Source organism: Cucumis melo, chromosome 9, assembly GCF_025177605.1.
Source record: "Cucumis melo cultivar AY chromosome 9, USDA_Cmelo_AY_1.0, whole genome shotgun sequence".
Lineage (NCBI taxonomy): Eukaryota > Viridiplantae > Streptophyta > Magnoliopsida > Cucurbitales > Cucurbitaceae > Cucumis > Cucumis melo.
The window spans coordinates 22,754,102-22,774,997 of NC_066865.1; the positions used below are offsets into that span (position 1 = coordinate 22,754,102).

General features: G+C 31.6%; 2 protein-coding genes and 1 non-coding gene across 4 annotated transcripts; 1 reads left to right on the plus strand and 2 right to left on the minus strand.

Moving 5' to 3' along the window:
- Positions 1–1,369: 1,369 nt before the first annotated feature.
- Positions 1,370–5,760, minus strand: LOC103482664 (uncharacterized). 2 transcript variants are annotated; one of them, XM_008438934.3, is made up of 2 exons: positions 3,140–5,760; positions 1,370–2,089 (listed from the first exon to the last, which is right to left on the minus strand). In XM_008438934.3, exons 1-2 carry the CDS (start codon positions 5,457–5,459, stop codon positions 2,046–2,048), a joined length of 2,364 nt encoding a protein of 787 aa, XP_008437156.1. In that variant the 5' UTR covers positions 5,460–5,760; the 3' UTR covers positions 1,370–2,045. The 2 variants fall into 2 exon arrangements, with proteins under 2 accessions (XP_008437156.1, XP_016898880.1); XM_017043391.2 differs by lacking the exon at positions 1,370–2,089 and having other exon boundaries at positions 2,297–5,760.
- Positions 5,761–15,519: 9,759 nt separating this feature from the next.
- TRNAK-CUU (transfer RNA lysine (anticodon CUU)) lies at positions 15,520–15,592 on the minus strand. The gene has a single exon. It is a non-coding gene; the product is annotated as a tRNA-Lys (tRNA).
- Positions 15,593–16,893: 1,301 nt separating this feature from the next.
- LOC103482665 (pentatricopeptide repeat-containing protein At4g22760) lies at positions 16,894–19,459 on the plus strand. Its single transcript, XM_008438935.3, has one exon. It carries the CDS (start codon positions 17,403–17,405, stop codon positions 19,143–19,145), a length of 1,743 nt encoding a protein of 580 aa, XP_008437157.1. The 5' UTR covers positions 16,894–17,402; the 3' UTR covers positions 19,146–19,459.
- Positions 19,460–20,896: the final 1,437 nt, after the last annotated feature.

Here is a 20,896-nt window from a genome sequence, read left to right on the forward strand (position 1 = left end):
ACGTACTAAAAAAGTTATGAATAATTTGAGAATCCTTAACATAGTTGTATTTCACGAAATTTGGTGAGACTGAGAGAGTATTTGAATCACTAATTAATCTGATCGATTGCAATTGGAAAAATAAATGGTTATTATAGAATTAGAATTTTAGAAGAAATGATGAGAGGGATAATGATCTTCCAATTCCATCAAGGAAAAGGAAAAACAGGCTTTTGGAAACAGCTTTTTAATGTGTGAATGATGAAGAGAAGGGTTGAGTTTTTATTATTATTATTATTTGGAAGATTTTTTTTTAAAGAAAAAAAAAAGAAAAGGAAAAAGAGAGAAAAAAAAAAAGTGGGTTTTGTTGTTTCTTCAATGTTCGATAGACTGAGAGAAAAATAAAGGATGGTGGCTTTCCATAATTGGGAATTTGCTTTAGAAAAAGAGATTGGAATTGGTTGATGAGTAGCCATTGTCAAAATGACTCAATTCTCTCTTTTGCTGTGACTCAAATCAGCAAAATATATATATATATATATATATATATATATATATATATTTGAAGAAGAAAAAAGTGGATAATTATTTCCCTTGTGTCCTAAGCATAGGGCATTACTCCCTAAATAGAAGTAGCCCTAATAATGCAAAGTTGAAATGAAATTAGAAACCCCATTCTATTTTTCAACATTTTTTTTTCTTTTTCTTTCTTCATTCAATTACATTACTTCAAAAATCCTTCTAATTACTTATTAGTTTTAAGTTTAATCAATTTGACTTTTTGTATCATAGTGAGAAAATCATGGTTGAAGAGGACCCAATTAGACACATCATTACACTTATTTACAAAATTTTGATTTCAATGTCATTGTAGTTTTAATCACTATACAACTAATAGTATGTGTATTTATTGAAAATCTGAAAATTAAAACAAAATACTTTAAAGCAAATTTTAAAATAATAATAATAAAGACAAATGAAATGATGTGACGACATTTCAATAACTAAAAATAAGATTGCATCATACTCTTATTTATTTGTTTAGAATTTCAACAAATTCATGCATTCCCAATTTCTTTATTTTTTTTTTTTTTCAAAAGTTAAGCACAAATTATAGAAGGGGGAAATGCAATTCTTTTTGTCCCTTAAAAGTTATGACATTGTGGTTTTTTCTTCCAAGGAAAAAAAATGTTGATGTGATATTTTGTTTTCTTCTGCTTCCCACTACTTCTCAATTTTTCCTTCATGAAATATGTAAATGGTATTACAAATCAGTCTTCTTGGCATTATGCGAGGAAAATTTTCGTAATTTATCAATCATATTTATAACATTTAGACACAGCTCAGTAGATAAAGAAACGAATTATCATTTTAAAGGTCAATGGTTCAATTTTTCTCGCTTCTTATGTAAATCGATGTGTTTTATATTGGAGTCGATGATGCATTTTTTTAAGAGGTTTTATGTCAATCATGGGATGCATCAAAAGATTAAAAAGAAAGGAATTTAAAGACATAAATTGAGTGAACAGAGTCAACATGAAAACAAATGTCCATGAGTTGACGATTTTAGAATGTTTAAAAGAGAAGTTACCAACAAAGGCTTTGATTTGATGGCAAAACTCCTCTCCTTCTCTTTTCTTTTCTTTCTTTTCTTTTTTTCTTTATCCTTTCCTTTTTTCCTCCCTCTGGTTTTTGTCTCTCCATCACTCACAGTCACAAACCCAAAAAGCTTAGATAATGACTTCCACTCCTTTCTTTCAATGGTGGGTCTCCACTCTCTTTCACAAATACACAAAAAAAACAGGACAATTTTGGACTGAGCTTCTAATAGTATAACACAAATCAATCCCTTAAGTGCTTCTCCAGCTAAAAAGCTTCCTCCTTTCTTCTCCTCTTCCTTTGCTTTTCCTCCTTCCCTTGCTCGTATCATATCCCTCGCACCTCGTCATTCGCCTCGGCAACCCGACAGTTCTCCATTTCGTTGCGCCTTCTTTTCGAACGCCAGAATTTTCAACTTGAATCATTAGGCGTTGTGTTTATCCAACAACCCATCATATTTGTGTGTGTTAAGGTGGTCTTTCAAGTCCTAGGATATCTTTGTCAAATGGGTCTGCAAAGAATAAACAGAAATTCAAACACAATTATCTTCCAGGTAAGACGTGGATATTTCGTTGTAATAACACGACAACGAAATGTGCGACTGTTTCGATGAATCAAACAAGACATACTTTTGGTGTTTTTAAGTAAATGCAAGAGGAGCTTGCTTTAATTTTTTTTTTCCCCTTCTTTTTTGGTGCTGAAAGAAAATGAAGCTCAGCTTCAGCAATAGGAGATTGTGATGGAATGGGCCCGATATAATTTCTCATGATATAAATTTAACAATTTCAAACGAATCTGCCTTTAATCATTTTCCTATCTACAAAAAAGGACCAGACATAAAAAACTGTACTGACAGTAATGCTTATTACTTAAGGAATATAAAAGATAGGACGGACAGACGGAGCGAACAACGTCGAATAGCAGTTTGAAGCAGCGCGTTCGATTTAACTGTGAGGAAAATTTGAAACAGAATCTTAGAACCCTATTCATATACTATAAAACCTTGCTAAGCCAAAAGATTGGAGAAGCAAGAAATGGCTATTCTAAAGTTCACATGACGATGTTTCTAAGAAAAATGAGGAACGTTCTTAATGAAAAATGAAAAAAGAGATTCCTTTTCAGTAATAAGTATTGACAACAATGCTAAACTAGTAAAAGAGTTTACAGAGATCTAATGTTGTTTGTGGCTTTCTTAAACCATCATTCTCCAATATGGAAGCTTTTCTACCCTTTTTTGCAAACTGAACTGACATGGAGAAGAAATAGAAGAACAATAAGGATAAGCCAAGCAATCGCCGAAGTCACGAGGGCGCAATGCATTTCGAGAGGAATACAAAAGTCAAATCTCATATGAACAACCCTGTTTCTTCCACCCTACATCCCCCAAAATCTTCTAAGGAAGGTGAAATAAATTTTGGTACAAATCAAAGGAGAAAAATGGTGAAAAGAATTCAATAAATCCTAAGAATCTAAAAATTTAGATTGGGGAAAAAAATATATATTGAAAACCGTTACACCGAGGATGTATCGGCAAAGACTTCATTAAGCACATCATCCTCACCATTGGCTAGGGAGAATAGCTCGGCATCCTTGTCTTCGTCGGTGGAAAAATCCCTCCGTTCAAGCTTCGAATGAGCTGAAATGAATATCAACTTCTGCGCCCTATCCATACCAGCCTTTTGGTGAGTATGAGAAGACACCCATCTCAACAAAGACCAATTGCATTTGAAACCACAGGAAGTGGCATGAAGGAATATGAGTCTCACTGCAACTTTGCCTAAGGACTTGAATTCTGTAAGATAAGTTTCCCAAACAAGTCTACTGCTTTGTGGATTAGCAACTCTCATCTTCCCAGTTATAGGGTCTCTTTCTTTCATTTGTACAGCTCTTGCATAAACTGGATCAAGCCCTTCTGTCCTCCATTTCATAAGCTCCATTAATGCAATGTGAGCTTCCTCCCTCGACACGAGCCGGGTTATGAGTTTATCCACATCTTTCTCTTGATCAGGAGTCAGGCATTTGAATGGTGGGAGATACTTCCCGCTTGTGTCCCTTATCAAATACAACGGATCGAGGATAAACGAAGCAGCCCAAGCCGGGTGGTAGTTCTTTTTGAACCTCTTTTCAATCACTTTCTCAACAGGACCTTCAGCAATCTGAAATTTTAAACACCAATCTTTGACTTTCCCCCTCAGTTGATCCCACAATGGAAGGCATTGCCCAACTAGTGGCCTCTCTTTCTCAATCTCAACAGCCATGTCTGTTATTAATTTAACCAAAGAGTGAACTGCCTCCAATTCATTCCAAAATCCCACATCCCCAATCAACTCTGCAACTTCTCTCGCTATCGGGTCGTCCACCGAAGCGATTTTCCAGGTCTCATCAAGCACAACCAGCTGCAGAGCTCGAGAGAAGCTGAGAATGTCTTCCATTAACGTGAAGACAGGCCCAAAGTTGAGCTTCTCGTGGTTACGGGTTGGCACTCGGAGTAACATGGCATTACCGTACTCTTGCAGCTGAACTTTATGGAAACAATTACGAATCTGAGACTTGTAATTAACGAAATTAGCAAGCTTCATACAATGCTCAGTGACAGTACTGAACAATGGGAGCTGTTTGCTGAAATCCTTAACCAAACTGGAAAAACCCTGAAACTGACAAGAGAGATTAACCATCCAGTTATTTTGATTCTCCAAATTCTTCAATGCCTTAGCCTTGAACTTGTCTGCTACAATCCCAACACACTGTTGAACAACATTCCCACTGATATCAGCGACGGTTTCCCACAAAATTTCCTGAGCATACGAAGAAGGAACAGAGCCACTCACAAACACAGCCCGCCGGTACAAGCTAGTCCCATTGGGGAGATTCACAGTGAGATTCACAAGCTTATCAATGCCAAAAACGGCGTAGTTTTTGTCCTTCCACCCATCGGAGGCGAGCTGAAAAAACATAGCATCTCGAATCTTAACTTCAGACTCTGCTTTAGCTTCCTCGAACTTCGAATTCAGTCGGGAATTTGTAAAATCCCGGCGAGAGATTGCAGGTAGTCCAACTTGGTTAAGAAACGCCCTGAATTTAGGATGTTCCAAGCTCGAAAACGACACAGAGCCACCGGATTCATAGACCCAATCGGCAAGAAAATCAATTGCACAATCAATCTGCGTCTTGCTCAGCGTTGGCCCAGGTGAAGTTTTTGGACTCTTTAACTTTTTCACACTGTCCTCCAACATAGCCAAAGCTCCCAAGTCCTCCTTCCCCCCTGATAGCATCAAATGCGGCTGCTGCCCCAATAAGCCCCCACCGCCGCCGCCACCGCTCACCCCCACCGACGGTGAATACGTCAGTTCCCCACAGAACCGTGAAGGATCCACAATCGCAAGAGGTGGGACTTGGTAAGAAGACCCGCCACCTCCGGCGCGGTCGCCGGCAGAGGCGGCGACAGCGGAGGAGGTCCGTTTGCGGTTATTAGAATGGTGAAGAGGCGGTGGAGAAGTGGGAGTTGGAGGAAGAAAGGAAGAAGGGGAAACAGAGGAAATGGGTTTAGGGAGGGAGTTGAAATTGGGGCAAGTGCCGCGTTTGAGATGCTCGGAGGCGGTTCGAGAAGGGTTTGAGGCAGAGAAAACGGCGTCGCATAAAGAACACCTGAGTTTAACGGCTTTGGGCAAACCAGTGTCAGTATTATGGACGAGGATGGGTTCGAGGTGAGCCCAGTACCAAGCCCCTTTACCCTTTATAGCCTTCGTCCGTACCATTACCAGTCCTTCGTATCGCTTCTGTACGGCTTTTGCAGTCACCTCATCTGCTGAAGAACTCCCACTCTCCACAGCCGGAGCCGCTGCCGTTGCTGCTGCTGTTGTAGACGCGTTCGTAGCCGCCATTGCCGCCCCCCCACCAATAAAAAACTTCGAATTTTCAACAATTTTCGAACAACCTGTTTCTTTTTCAGGATCTAGGCTTCATTTTCTTTCCCCCCCTTCTCAACTTCTTCGTGATTGTCGAGTGCATTGAACCGGCCGGAGCCGCCGCTGGAATTTCCGGCGAGTTCCCATGGCGGAGGCCGGTGATCCGGGGGTTTTGGGAAAAAGGGTCAAGGGTCAGTTTTTGGGGATTCAGTGATTGATATGAAATAAGTTTATTCAAACTGTTTGAAGACGAAATTCAGGAGGAGAATAAAACACTACGAGGAGGAGAAATAAGGAGACCGAGACGAGAAAAGAGATCTGTGTGTACTAACTGTCACGCGCCTACGCTCAACTTCATGCCCGTGGGAAAAAGAAATAAACAACACCGTGGAAATAGCGATGGAGAATTCCCTTTTACTTACCATCCCCTAATTAATGTTTTAAAATTATTTACATAAATTTTTAAATCTCAATCTTACGAAAAATATCACTACAAATTATAACACACACAAAAAAAAAAAATCAAATATTTAATTTAAAGACTCATTCGAGATACTCATAGAATCATGAATATTCAACATTGATATAAATTCTTTTAATTCAAAGACATAGACATATCCAGGTATATTTTTCATGCTAATTTAATTTAATATAATAAGGGATTAGGATGTTAATCTCACGTAGGAGATGATCGTGTTAGTGTATTACGTATACTTTATGAATCTCTCGTATCAGAGTGTAATTCACGCGCATTACGGGGTTTGGTTTTTTTGCGCACTCAATTCATGTTTTTCTTAATTTCAAAAAATAAAAAATTTAATAATAACAATAAAAGTTGATTTATTTTAATTTAATTTAATTTCTTTATGTTGTTGGGGTCTTCTTATTGTGGGTCTTGTGGGGTATGCTTTTCTTTGTCTGTTTCTTTCTTTTTCATTTCTTTTCTTAAATTTTTATTATATTTTTTTTTCTAAACATTTATAAATAAAGTCATTAATTTGATTTTTTTTTATTTAAATTTAAAGAACAAAAAAAAAAAAAAAAAGCTTTGGAAATGATTTCTTTCACAAAGTCAAGTTGGAGTTAAATTAGGTTATTAATAATAGCTTCTCCTCATAATCTCACTTTATACATTCACTGTTGTTGCTTCTATTTCATTTTCATTTTATTTTTCCCTCTCCACATTTTTAACTTTTTCCTTCCATTTGCTTTTTCTTTTTTTCTTTTTTTCTCTCTCTTTTAAAAAAGACCTTCTTTAGTTAGATTTCTTCTTTTTCATTTATTTTTTTCAATATATTGAATTAATTAAAAAGATCGTATGAGTGATTAGAAAGGAGGCAACCATTTTGGATAATTAATTTTTAAATTAAAAAATGGGAAAAAAATGGTTCATAATATTATTTTTAAAAAAAAAATCATATTACTAACATGGTTTTTTATTTTTGTCCAATTAAAGTTTAAACTAAAGTAAATGGTGAAATTATGGTAGTTTGTTGGTTGTTAATTGTTTGGAATGGAAACTATTTTAAGATGCATTCTAACAAAAGATAGATTTTAAATAATAATATACTAAGTTAATTATAGATCGTAATAATTGAAAATATCAACTATAATATTTAAAGTTGTAAATTAATAGTGAGTTATCACAATTCATACCACCTATTTGAGATCCAAATATCTCAGTTGTTCGTGTACACCATGAATATTATATATTTCGTTATTGTATTTTATATAAATGATTTTTTTTAATAGGGTTGCTTCCTTAGTTTTTTTTTCTTTAACTTGAGTAAATTCCGTATAAATGTCACTTGATTTTGAATTTGTTGATTAGATTTTTTTAACATGTTAGTTCATTGGATATTATAAATACAAAATAGTACACAAAGACAATCAATCTCAATAGTAATTGCTGTAATTAAAATATAGTTGATTGTAAGATAAAAATGTATTTGACTATTAACACACATGGATAGTCTAATTGATCTATCGGTATGAGATTTTTTGTTTGACTAATTATTATTTTTTTATACTAAGGAGATTTTTTTTAACTTTGTTAAATTTTATGGGATTTTATACTTTAATCTATGTTTAAAATAGAAATCATAAAAAATAAAACATTTGACAAAATATTTATACTTCGTAGAAAAATCAAGTGTAATGAATTTTGTCTTTTAGTGGTTTTGTTTTATGGAGTGTAAATAGTTTGTCAGTTTTTCTTACTTTTTAAAAAACCTTTAAAATATTGATGTTGAATGATATATCGAAGTCTTAGTTTTATAAAGATTTCGATTTCGATATATATTTTTGAGAAATTATAAAAATTTTCAAAAAATAAATTTAAATTAATTAATAAATATTTTACTATTTTCAAATAAGTAAATATGTCTATTATTTATATTATTGTCATTTTGTGGTTTGTTGATCTTTTAAGATGTAATGGAAATATCAATCCGCATCTTCTATTGATATCGAATACATGGAAACGTGAAAATATCGATAGAAATATCTACATATTGATAAAAATTTAAAACCATGGTTTTAACTTAAATTTTTTATTTTTATTTTAGGTGCTAAGAAATTTGGTATAAAATTTTGGACTAATGAGAATATTCTTTAGTTTTTATTTTTCTCTTCTAAGTTTAAGGATATTTATGAAACTTTTTAATAGTTTGGAATTACTTTAGAAATAAAACTTCAACCATTTTTAGAGTATTTTTTAACCATTTTTTTTTTAAGCATAAAGATGTTTTTGAACTTTTATGAGCATTCCTTATCCAAACACAAAGTTTATGAATATTTTTATAATTCAAATGTAAATATTTACTTTTTTTTGACATTTTCTTATGGTTTTGTGTGTGTATATACACTTTGCATGTCCAACCTCAATAAATTTGAAAATTGGCATACATGTAAGTGAAACTAAGTATGGGATTTCATGTAGAAAAAAAAAAAAAAACAAGTAAACAAGTACTAAAAACAAATGTCTCTATTCATAAAAATGACGAAACACTCCATACAATAAATTATTGATATTATTATATATTTAAAATCTAATGCTTTTTTCTTTTAAAAATATATTCTCACAATTTATATATTAAAAAATATTTTGTATATTTTTTTGACATCAACGTAGAAAAACATATATTCTTTTTTAAGGGACAAAAAGATAAAAATGAGATTCATAATAATATGATTTTTTTTTCAAAATATTATTAATATGTAAGTTAAATCTATAATATAAGGTTGGATTCGAATGGGTCAAAAGAAGAAAAAGGTAAAACATCGATTAGATATTTGAAATTTAAATGGAAGGATTACTTTAGGCCAAAAATTGTGGGGGAAAAAAAACAAATATATTAGAAAAATAAAAGGGAGGTTTGTGTTTGTGGCATCTTGTTCATGTGGATGATTCAGACGCCATAGGGGCAATTAAGAGATTTTGTAATTTCAAAGGGGGCATAGTTGACTACCCAAAGTTAAAAATTAAAATGTTTTCAAAAAGTCCAACAAATACAACGTGATTCATTTCTTCCTTTCTTTTTTTCTTTTTCCTCTACCAAAACTTTTCCTTTTTTTTTTTGTTTATTAATTTAAAATTTGGAGCTTGATTTTTCTCTGTATGTGAAAAATAAATTCGCTATATTAAATATTTAGATTAATTAATAAAAGAGCGTACTATTATAATAGTTTACACATCAAACACATATTATTATTATCTAAGTTAAAAATTATCGATACTTAAAATGTAAACTATTATGATCAAATTATAATAACTCACTGTTTATCTACGATGTGGAATAATTTAAGGACTTTCTAATGTAAATTTTTGATAGTATATTTTATAAACGTATTCCTCTAAAAATTATAAAAAGTGTATTATTGATCATTTATGATATTAAAAGGTGTTAGAGTCAAATAAAAGTTATTTAAAGAATCCTACAAATACGATGGCCTCAGATAGTAAGGGTTTTTTTTTTTTTCTATTAAAAGGGGTGAAATAATTAAATATTTTGTATAAATACAGTTTCTTTAAAAAAAATGGAAATATAGAACTTTTATACGAAGATGCACTTTTTTTGGTATAACCACCAATTTTGACAGAGAAAAAAAAAATGAAATCCAAACAAAGAAAGCAACGATATCTTTTTACGGTTGAAAATAGGAACATTTATTAAGGACAATCTATTTCCACGTGACTTGCACGTGCCATTGGAAAAACCTTTTGACCATATATAACTTTAAACAAATGTGATGATGTATTTAAAAGGCAAAAATACATTCTTTTATAATTATAATTTTATATATATACATAGACAAAATAAATAGTTCAAACGTAAAGAGGTAATTAGGTCAAATGGTCCAATTGTTTATCTCGATCAAGGTGGACATTTTTCATTACAATCTTTTGGACTCGGTTACTGTATGTGCAATTGGTGCCTTTCGTTCAATTTGATTGATTATGTTTTTTGAACCCTATTGAAAAATGTGTATTGGAAAAATAATAAGTTTACTCTTTTATAGATATGTTATTATCCAACTAAAGAAAATGTGTGGGTTTTCTCTCGAAAAAAGCTTACTACATTATTCGATATTTTATACAAACTTAAGCTCTTGAATATTTGTAGCTAGCACCACATCGAGTCGAGGTGTTATTTTTATTGTTTCAATGATCACATGTTCCATCGATAACAGTAGTTCATAATTTTTTGTTGAGATTTTTTAAAAATCAAATTATTATCAATAGTGTTGTTTAGTATAACTTTTCTAATACATAGGGTAGGTTAATTCCTCTCCAAAATTTCTCTATTGCTTTTAAAGAAATCACTAATATTTAATATAATATAATAAAACGAGTATTTTAAAATTTATTTTTGTTTCTACCAGCATTAATGAAAATATTTAAAAAGAAAAAATAAATTACTACATAAAGATGTCATTTTCTTTCAATGTGTAAGTAAAGTTGAACATATATATAGTTCCATTTCATAATATCTCATTAATTAGCTCTTTCTTTTTTAATTCATTCTCTCTATTTAGTACAATTTCTCTAAATACAAGAAGACTTCTTTCAAGTATTTAAAGAAATTAGAGAATCAATAAAGTTTACGATACAATTTTGCAATTTAAAAAGGTTTTTTTTTAAAAAAAAAGTTATTTAAAAATGAATTAATAAGTTGGATAATATTGGAAAAATTGGAGTGTTTGGACATAGACATAGTAAAACGCCATAGGGTACGATGTTGGTAGATGTGGCATCCACATAAAACATTGATTAGTCTTTATTTGTCCCATCCCTAATATATATATATATTTTTTTTAACATAAATACACTTTTCTTTTTTCCTTCTAATTTTAACTTTAATTTACTGTTGTCTTTAGTCATGTAAGGTTGTGGAATTTTAATTTACACTCAAATGAATAATTCAAATTAAAGAGGGAAAAAAAACTTTTATTATTATTTTCTTGTGTCTTAATATAAAACTCTTTTTCTCATTGTCCTTTCCTTTTCCATTGAATAAAAGACAATAATAAATTTCCATCACCAAATTGGATTTGAGCTTAATTAATCACTGTTGCTAACACAACCATTAGAGGAGGACATTTTGTATGCATTTTTATTTTACACATTTTAAATTTATAGATAGGGGAAATAGGTTAATTTGTGTGGTGATGCTTAAAACATGTATTCACTTTCTACCCTTTTTTTAAACAAATCTATTAGACATATTCTAATGGTTTGTTTTTAAGTACACGATGGTGAGGAATGAGTAAATGTTTTTAACCACTTAGTTAGGTTCGTGTTTGCACATATTTACTCCCATATAAACGTACATTTTAAATCAATGATAAATAAACAAGTAAATTGTTATGATTTAATTTGTCCGACTAAAATGCATAATTATAGTTGTTAAAAGGTTTAGAAGCTACAATAAATTAAATATTTGAGAGAAAATTATTTCTTGATTGGACGTGAATTTCACTGATTAAATATAGATAATAATTATGTATTAAAAGAAATTAACTTGTTAGTATTTTTGTTTAAGGGAGGCGGTGTTAAATATAATCCGAGGAGGAGGGGGAAAAAGTTTGATGCGGTTTGGTAGGGAAAGAAATGGAAGAAAATGACAATGTCACCCACTAAGAAATGTACTTGAAAGTAGGAGTTAAAAAGATTGTTATATGAGAGAAAGAAGGAAAGAAAAATCAAATAGAAAATGTTAATAGGTGGATTGAGAACTATTCTTTGGTAGGATGTCTAAAATAGTACTTCATAATAATTTTTATTATTGTTTTCTCTTGTTTCAAATAAAATGATTAAATATTTATAGAAATATACGCACATAAATGGAATTGCATAAATACAAACAATAGTAGATTAGCCTTTAATTATATGCTCGACTACCCAAAAACCAAAAAAAAAGTGATTTACATGATAAGGATGGGACAAGACTTATTGATCGTTGAAAGGTCTTGGATTTCTATCTTAACTTGTACTATTGCAAATCATTTACATTAATTTATATTCACATTTCAACATTATTAGAATGACAAGTAAGAGAAATAGTTGTACCAAAATACAAATACATCTAATCCAATCATTTAAAAGAAAAGAAAAAATTAGTATTGATCTAGGAATGAAACTTGTTAGTACATCGGTTAAAAAATGATCATAAAAATATTGTTTACTTTTATGCATCACTTCGCACCTTCTTTTTCTATTTTTTTTCTACGGTATAACCCTCTCCTATTTTTTTTTCTTTTTTTTAATACACTTTTACTTTCCTTTCTTCTATTTGTTGGTCTCCAAAACTAATCCTCTAATCAATGTATGCAAACTACGACGAGAAGAAATTAGGATTATGAAACTGAAAAAGACCATAATTAAGACTGGAAATATTTTGATAAGGTTCTATGTTAATAGTTGGATGTGAGTAGATATACTTGAACTAAAGTATAAAAAATGTGTTTGGATTAAGAATTTATATTATAATTTAGATAGTTTGATTGGACTTTCATATGTGTATAAGACTTATTTAAACATAGCAATTAACGTAACCTAACGTAATAACGGAACAGAGAGGAGAAGGTAGGAGGAATTAAATTAACGAATGTAATTAAGGAAGGGGATAAAAATGGTCAACATCAAAAGGGAGAAAGCCCAACTGTAATCCACCTTAATTTGAAGGCTGAAAATTTGAACCCATTAAGACAGATATGATACCACACTTTTCTCCTAAATTGACTGCTCATTAACAATTAAATCTCCCACCATTACGCAGCCAAACTACCCTCTGCTTCAACTTTTATTATCCTTCAACTTTTACATGAAATTTCCTTAGAATTTTGTATATAATGTAGCTAAAATTTTAGTGATACAGTCTTTTCTTTGTTTGTTTGGAAAAGAAAGGTTTGGAAGATGTTCAAAGAACCTTTGTTTGTTTGGTGGCTATGTAGTTTTTGCATCTTTGCAACCAAACAACAACTACAAACCTTATTCCTTTTCTCCCACATTTTGTCTCATATCATTGATCAACACAAAGCTGATCGATTAAATCAATTTTTGATACTTTTCAAAAATTATAAAAGAAGAAGAAAATTACAACCGATGAAATTGTCTTCTATTAATTTCTATTTTTTTATTTAAAAAGAAAAAAAGAAAAAGAATATTTGCAATCAGTGAAGCCACCAGAAGTGTATATATTAATTATTAGGTAGTAGCATTTTGTGGTATAAAACTAAAAAAGAGTGTGCAAAGGTATATAATTAATTAGTGTTAATTAATTATGATTTTATTAACTTTGTTATTGGCGTACTCCCGTCGCAATTTGATGATTAAATTCCATTGTTTGGTATTATATTATGGACCCAATTTGCATAATTAATAGCCTTTAATATTTCATTTTCTACTACCTATCATAAATAAAAACAAAACTTGTTTAAACAGCTTTATTTTTTTATTTTCCCTCTTTATATCTCTTCTTTTTCCATATCTAATTTCAATTGGTTATTCAATCACAACAAACCAATTGCTTTTTTCTTTTCTTATTTCCCTTAAATTAATGCATTAGGTACCATGGGATATCTCTTATCTTTAGATCTAAAACCATAATTTTCATAGTACTTACACACATCGTTTTCTTACACAGAAAACCAACTACTTATTTCACTAAAAGTCAAACCAAATGTCTTAGAAGTTCTATATAATATATATTTGGTTTTTAGGTTAAATTATCTAAGTAGCATAAATATTAATATTAGAGGGAAGATTTACATATTCCATGGTTTGAAAGTATATAAGTGTGTTTAAACTATTTGTTCGTGTAAATTTATTGAATGCATAATGACAATTTTGCCCTCGCTGGGCTTGAAAGCACAATCGTTCGGCCCATGAGATCACTCGTATATTAATTTGAATAATATTAATTAAATAGAACAAGTTGTAAGTTTAAATTTTTATTCTCCACGTTTGATTACATAATAAATAAATATATCTTATGATTTATTATTTTATGAAGTAAATTTGGGAGAAGAGAAAAAGAGAGAGAGAGAGAGAGAGAGAGAGAGAGAGAGAGAGGGAAGGTTGGTAGATATGATTGAATTTCACTATAATTGATGATTTGGATGAGGCACCGCATGAATTGCAACTTCAAAATGTAAGAGAATCTTAATGATGGCCTCGGCCCATTATGATTGTTCTAAATTGGGCTTCTCTCAGTTATTGGGCTTCGATTAAAGGAAAAAGAAGTAGGGCCCATGACCGTACATGTCGGCCTATGATTACAAAGTATGAGGACACGTGTACGGTAAAGATGAAGTGGCTGACATTATTCTCCATGATAGCATACAGTAGAAAAGCCGTAAAAAGTCCAGCAAATGATTAAAATAAGAGAATCGTTTTTTTTTTTCTTTTTTTCCTTTTTAATTTATTAAAGTTAGAGAGTAATTATTGGGGGAAAATAGATAAGATTTCTTTTAAGGGAATATTGGCCAATGGAAATAAGGTTCGTTTGTTCAAATCGATATAATTTAATTGGCCCACCATCCACTGTTATTTACCACGTGGTTACAATACTTAATCATAATTACGGTAACCTAAATATCTCTATTTCTTTTGGATATCTTATTTAATAATTAAAAAATGTAGTATTTTAATTAAGTTGATTTTAGAGATTTTGATTTGAGTAGCTGGAACAAATAATATGTTTATCAAGGTATTGTCACGTGTAGATATTAAAAGTAGATAGTGATTGAATAATAAACTTATGGTGTCGTTAAGGATGTGCAGTATATATGTAAGAAAAGGATTGATATTCAGCAATTAGTTGATTGTTATGTTTGTTGAATGATAAATTTTGACAAAAATTTTCATAGTATTATCTCTAAAGTCATTAAAAATGAATAAAAAGGGAGGAAGGAAGAATAGTATAAGCTTCAAATCAAATTTGGTTACATTGTATTTGGGCCTAAGTTCAAATGATTGTGACAATTTATGTGTCATTTGGAGTGAATATGAGTTAGAGATATCACACTCTTGTTTGGTATAAAGTTTGTGACATTGGACATGAGAATATATTATCCTCATTTCTTGTGCGAGCGAAAGAATGCTAGAAAATGATGAGTGACGTAACAAATCATATTATTTTATTATTAGGGTAGAAAAGGATACCAAGAAACCGATTATGCTATAAAACATACTTGGTCAAGTAATATTCCACATGGGCTTATGACTCGAAGCTCTCTTTGGGTCATGAGAGCAATATTCAGTCGTTGGGGTGTATCCTTGGAGATGGGCTTAACATAATTTGCATCTAATTTCTCTACAAAATAAATAGATATCCAAAAAGGTTCCTAAGCTTTTTCTCTTAATATACAGTGAAATAAAAAAAAATCATAATTTATCAATCTTCTAATTTTGCTATATTTAGATATTCAAAAATAGTTACAACAATTGCTATTTAAAATAAAAGAAAATTTTAAACAAAGTATATAAGAACAATTTAAAAAGTTGTAAATATAGAAAAGAAAAAGTAATATTCGCCCACCGTGGGGTTCGAACCCACGACCACAAGGTTAAGAGCCTTGCGCTCTACCGACTGAGCTAGACGGGCATCTTGTTCAAAAATTAGGTAGAGACATATATAATCAGTTTTGCATATGGAAGATAAACTATATAACAAGAAGGAAAAGGCTATGCAATCTTCCATTATTTTGCATCTTCTCGTCCTTTTTTTCCTCTCTTAACTTTAGTCTATTGTGGTTAGTTCTCATGGTGTAGCCTTTTCATTAGCATGAACAAACTTCTCTTTAGATGAGGATTAGATATGTTGTTATGTTTTGATATTGAATGTTGAAGCTTGAAATGTTATATTTTAGTTTGGGTTTATAACAAATTTATTGCTAAGACTCTTGTTTATAGTCTAAACACAATTTAATTAAATAATATAAAAATATACAACGTGCATTAAAATATATAAAATATATTTATAAAAATTCACATTATCCAATACAAATTATAAAGTTCCATTACAAAATTAACGTTACAATTTTTTTTCATCCTCTAAATTTATCATAACGGTGTTTGTAATGTTATTTGTCACTTGATTCATTTACCTTAAACGGTAAAGACTAATATTCAACTTAACATTTTGCTTGTGTAAATATCACGATCAAAATGTTAAAATGAGACAAAATTCATTTTAAACAAACAAAATTTATATATTGCAAAAAGTTTATAAATACCTATGGCAAGAATTAAGAATTTAACATTTATTAAAAATAAAAAATTAAGTCCAAAATGTTATTTTAATTTAAATTATCAAAGTTGCATTTTTTTTAAATTCTTTTATTGACAAACCATGAAATAAATTGTTGAGTTATTGAAACTACAATACTAAAAGTTAGGTTTTAAAATGAACGACTAAAATGAACAAATCTTGAGAGTAAAAGGTACTTTAATGGTATTTTTTTTTAAATAGAAAAAAATATTATTTATAATTTATTTTCTATTGATATTAAATATTTTATTTATTTTCTATTATTCTTAGGACGAGGGATAGACGGAATCCTCCTGTCCCGTCAAGGCCTCTTGTTGAATTACCGGTTGGTGGTAGTTTCATTCGCAACCTCTCCTTCTCGTTACGTGAAATGCCAGCTGGCTTGAGAACTACTCATTCTCTGTCTTGCTTTGGCTACCCTTCTCGATCTGCTTATGACTCTCTGACTGGGACCTCTGAATCAATGGGACAAGGGGCCTCCTTACTCCCATGAAAGATGCATCAAAATAGAAGTTGTGGTTTCTTGTTAGTAGGTATAATATCCCTATTTGTTTAATCTTAATTTTGACAAATAGAGGGTAGTTGGGCAAATTAGTGTAAAAAATGAGGTAGAAGAAGAATGAGTTGGAGAAAATGAAAATGAAAATGAAGATGAAGTAGAGAAGAGGAAGAAGGTAGAGAAAATGATATTTCTGTTGGATGGGGTTGAAGAGAGGAGAGTATATTCGGAAGGAAGGGAAATTTTTTTTGACAAAGGATGAGGCAGAAGCGAAGCCTTGTAGGGTTTTCAAAGAAGGGAAGTCGACTTCTAGCATTCAACGTGTTGACTGTTATCTGTCAAAAGTCATAGACCAGATACACGACTCTAATTAAAAGTCATGGATCGGGTACACGACTCCGACCCGAAGTTGTAGAGGAGGTCCACGATCTAGGGAATCATCTTTTCGCACAACTCTATCTTTTACATTAATTTTTAAAATTACGTGATTTTGAAAAAAATTCTGTAGTAATTTACTCATCCATTATCATTACGTCCATTGCAAGAAATAGACTGTAGAAAGCCCAAAAGATGGGGGAATTTCCCGTTAAGCGACGAGTCAGATGAACGCAAAGCGTGTAGATTCGAGAGCCGCTTCCAGTTCTGATGCTCGGTTCCGATCTAAAATTCTTCTTGAACAGCTCTGTACATGTAAAACAAGCTACTCAAATTCATGCCCACATTCTCGTCAACGGGCTTCCAAATCTCGAGTCTTGCTTGGTCCGTCAAATCACTCGTTCTCAGTTCACTTGCGCCAGAATTGTATCCCGTTATCTCCAACGAATTCTTCACCATTCACAAAATCCAGATGCTTTCACATGGTCCTGCGCCGTTCGGTTCTTTTCCAAGAATGGTCAGTTCATGGAAGCAATTGCCCATTATGTTCAGATGCAGAGATTGGGGCTGCATCCGAGCACTTTTGCTGTATCCTCGACTTTGAGAGCTTGCGGAAGGATTATGTGTAAGTTTGGTGGGAGGTGTATTCATGCTCAGGTTTATAAGTTGGGGTTTTGTCGCTGTGTTTACGTTCAAACTTCCCTTGTGGATTTTTACTCAAAACTGGGTGATATGGGTTTTGCTCAGAAGGTGTTTGATGATATGACCGAGAAAAATGTGGTTTCGTGGAATTCAATCTTGTCTGGTTATGTGAAAATTGGAAACTTAGTTGACGCTCAGAAAGTGTTTGATGAAATGCCTGTGAAAGATGTCATATCTTGGAATTCGATGTTGACAGGATTCTCCAATTCTGGAAATATGGATCGAGCGTTGTGTTTATTTCAACAAATGAGGGAGAAAAGTTCGGCTTCTTGGAATGCTATGATCAGTGGCTATGTGAATTGTGGAGACATGAAGGCTGCGAGAAACCTGTTTGATGTAATGCCTAACAGAAATAATGTTACGCGGATTACATTGATTGCTGGGTATTCGAAGCTTGGGGAGGTTAATTCTGCTTGTGAGCTCTTTGATAAGATGGGTGAAAATGAGAAGGAGCTTTTCTCATTTAACGCCATGATTGCTTGCTATTCACAAAATGGTCTGCCTAACAAAGCATTGGAGTTATTCAACCAAATGCTTCAACCCCATTTGAATATCCAACCGGATGAGATGACTTTTGCTAGCGTTATATCTGCTTGTACTCAGCTGGGAAATCTGAGCTATGGTACTTGGATCGAGTCGTATATGGAAAAACTTGGGATTGAGTTGGATGATCATTTGGCGACTGCATTAGTAGATCTATATGCAAAATCCGGGAACATCGACAGGGCATTTGAGCTGTTTAATGATCTGAAAAAGAGGGATTTAGTCGCTTATTCAGCTATGATCTTTGGATGTGGGATAAATGGTAAGGCCCATGAAGCAATCGGGTTATTCAAAGAGATGCTAAGAGTTAACATCTCCCCGAATCTAGTGACGTATGCTGGACTTCTTACAGCGTATAATCATGCTGGTTTAGTAGATGAAGGTTACTTTTGCTTCTCGTCCATGAAGGACCATGGACTTGCGCCACTAGCTGATCATTACGGGATAATGGTGGATCTGTTGGGGAGGGCGGGGCGGTTAGAAGAAGCATATGAGCTTATACGCAGTATGCCAGTGCAGCCAAATGCTGGTGTCTGGGGAGCCTTGCTTCATGCATGTAAATTACATAACAATGTTGAACTTGGTGAGATAGCAGCTCGAAATTGCTCGAAGTCGGTGACTGATACAACCGGATACCGGTCTCTTCTAGCCAACATTTACTCTTCTATGGAGAGGTGGGATGATGCTAAGAGGATGAGAAAAGCCATGAGCAATAAAGTATTTGCCAAGATATCTGGGTGTAGTTGGATGGAGCAATCTGAAAGCTGAACAGTTATCCTCTGAATTTTGCTTGTAACATCCTTTCTCCATGGAAAAAACAGGTACTAAAGTTAAAAAGATCGAGTCTTGAATAAAAGTTCTTCATCGTAAGTCCTTTCTGTTCCTAATATTAAGTTCTTGATTGTTAACTTGCGAATTTCACTTCTAAGATGAATTATTTTCAGGAATGGGCTTCTTTGAAATAGCTGGAAATGCCCATCCCGTTTCCTTATTTGTTTTTTACTTGGTTCCGATTGTTAATCTGTACATAATTTTATTTTAGGGAAATTACCTATAAAAAATTTAATCTTATCTTGGTGTTATATTTGAGTGAAATTAATATTGGTTGTCTTTCACCGTCGCTTGACGATATAAAAATCGCTGAGATCAAAATCCAACTAGAGGTGAGGAAGATGAGCAGATCAACAAGCAAGATAATTTATGTCCAACAATTCTTTTAATCTTTATTTTAGAATACGTCAGACAAATTTATAATCTATAAATGTATTAAATTGCATCATGATTATATGTCATCACATCATTTTTAAAAATTAAAACCATGTCAATTTATTGACATAATATTGATGCATGATTTCAACTTCGGGTTTAAATACTTCAATCAAATTTCATACTCATTTAATTTAAGTTTTATTATTTCTATGATTTCAACTCTCAGAGCAGCGAAAAATGGTCGCAAGGGTGGGGCACAACGATTACACTACAATCATATTTTATTAAAAATAAAGTATTATTTAGTATAATATTGTAATTTGAAACTTCAAAATTAATATTAAAATATAAAAACCGATAATGTGAATATTTATTTATTACCAATAAAAAGTTTGACACTTTATTATTTCTCGTAATGAAGATAAAGTTGTTATAAAATCACTACAAAACAGAATTGTAACCAACTAAAATTTCACTGCAAAGTTATTATTTTTATAAAGTTCTAGGGACAAAAAGTGATTTTCTTTAACAAATATGGTAATTTAATATTTAAATTACTTAGACCTCAGTTTTTAACCATCTAACTTTTAGTTTTTGAAAATTAGTTTTTCAAATGTTAGAGTTAAAATTGTTCCGACTTAAAAATTCACTATGATGCACATACAATTTAAGTTGAACTTCAAAGCCACAAATTATTACTATATTTTTATTTTTGAGCATGACAATAGTTTTAAATTTCTATCGAAATGTTGTTATTTTCATCAATATTTTCGCGTTTCCATGGATTCAATATTAACATAAGAGGTAAACGAATATTTCAATTACATTAAAAAAATTCACGAAATTAATAACTAAGCAAACAAAATATTTTTAATGTTAATGTAGCATAAACGATAGGTAGACAACTTAATTAAATTATCCCTAATATAAATTTAGGTTTTGAAATTTTTTGTTTATATAATTTTTTTCTGAAATATTCATTGAGATTAAGATTTTATAGATATTTCCATTAAGATTTTAATAAAACTAAGACACCGATATTTCTATTAATATCAATATCGTAAATATTATATATAGTTTTTTTAAATTACTTATAAACTAAAGCTTATAGGAGAATATGTTTTGACTATTTATGTACTAAAAAAATCACTCTGTATTTTATTCAAATAGTGTAAAAAATCAGAAAATTACAAAGGAGAAATAGAAAGTATGAATAGGCGTTTGAATTTCATTCAAAAAAAGAGAGAAAAAATCTGAACTCTTATTACGAAGATGACGTGTATGGTCGGCTACGGCGGGGGCCCACCTCG

Coding starts and splice junctions, on each gene's coding strand:
- LOC103482665 (XM_008438935.3), top strand. CDS start 17,403: ATGCTCGGTTCCGATCTAAAATTCTTCTTGAACAGCTCTGTACATGTA.
- LOC103482664 (XM_017043391.2), bottom strand. CDS start 5,459: ATGGCGGCTACGAACGCGTCTACAACAGCAGCAGCAACGGCAGCGGCT.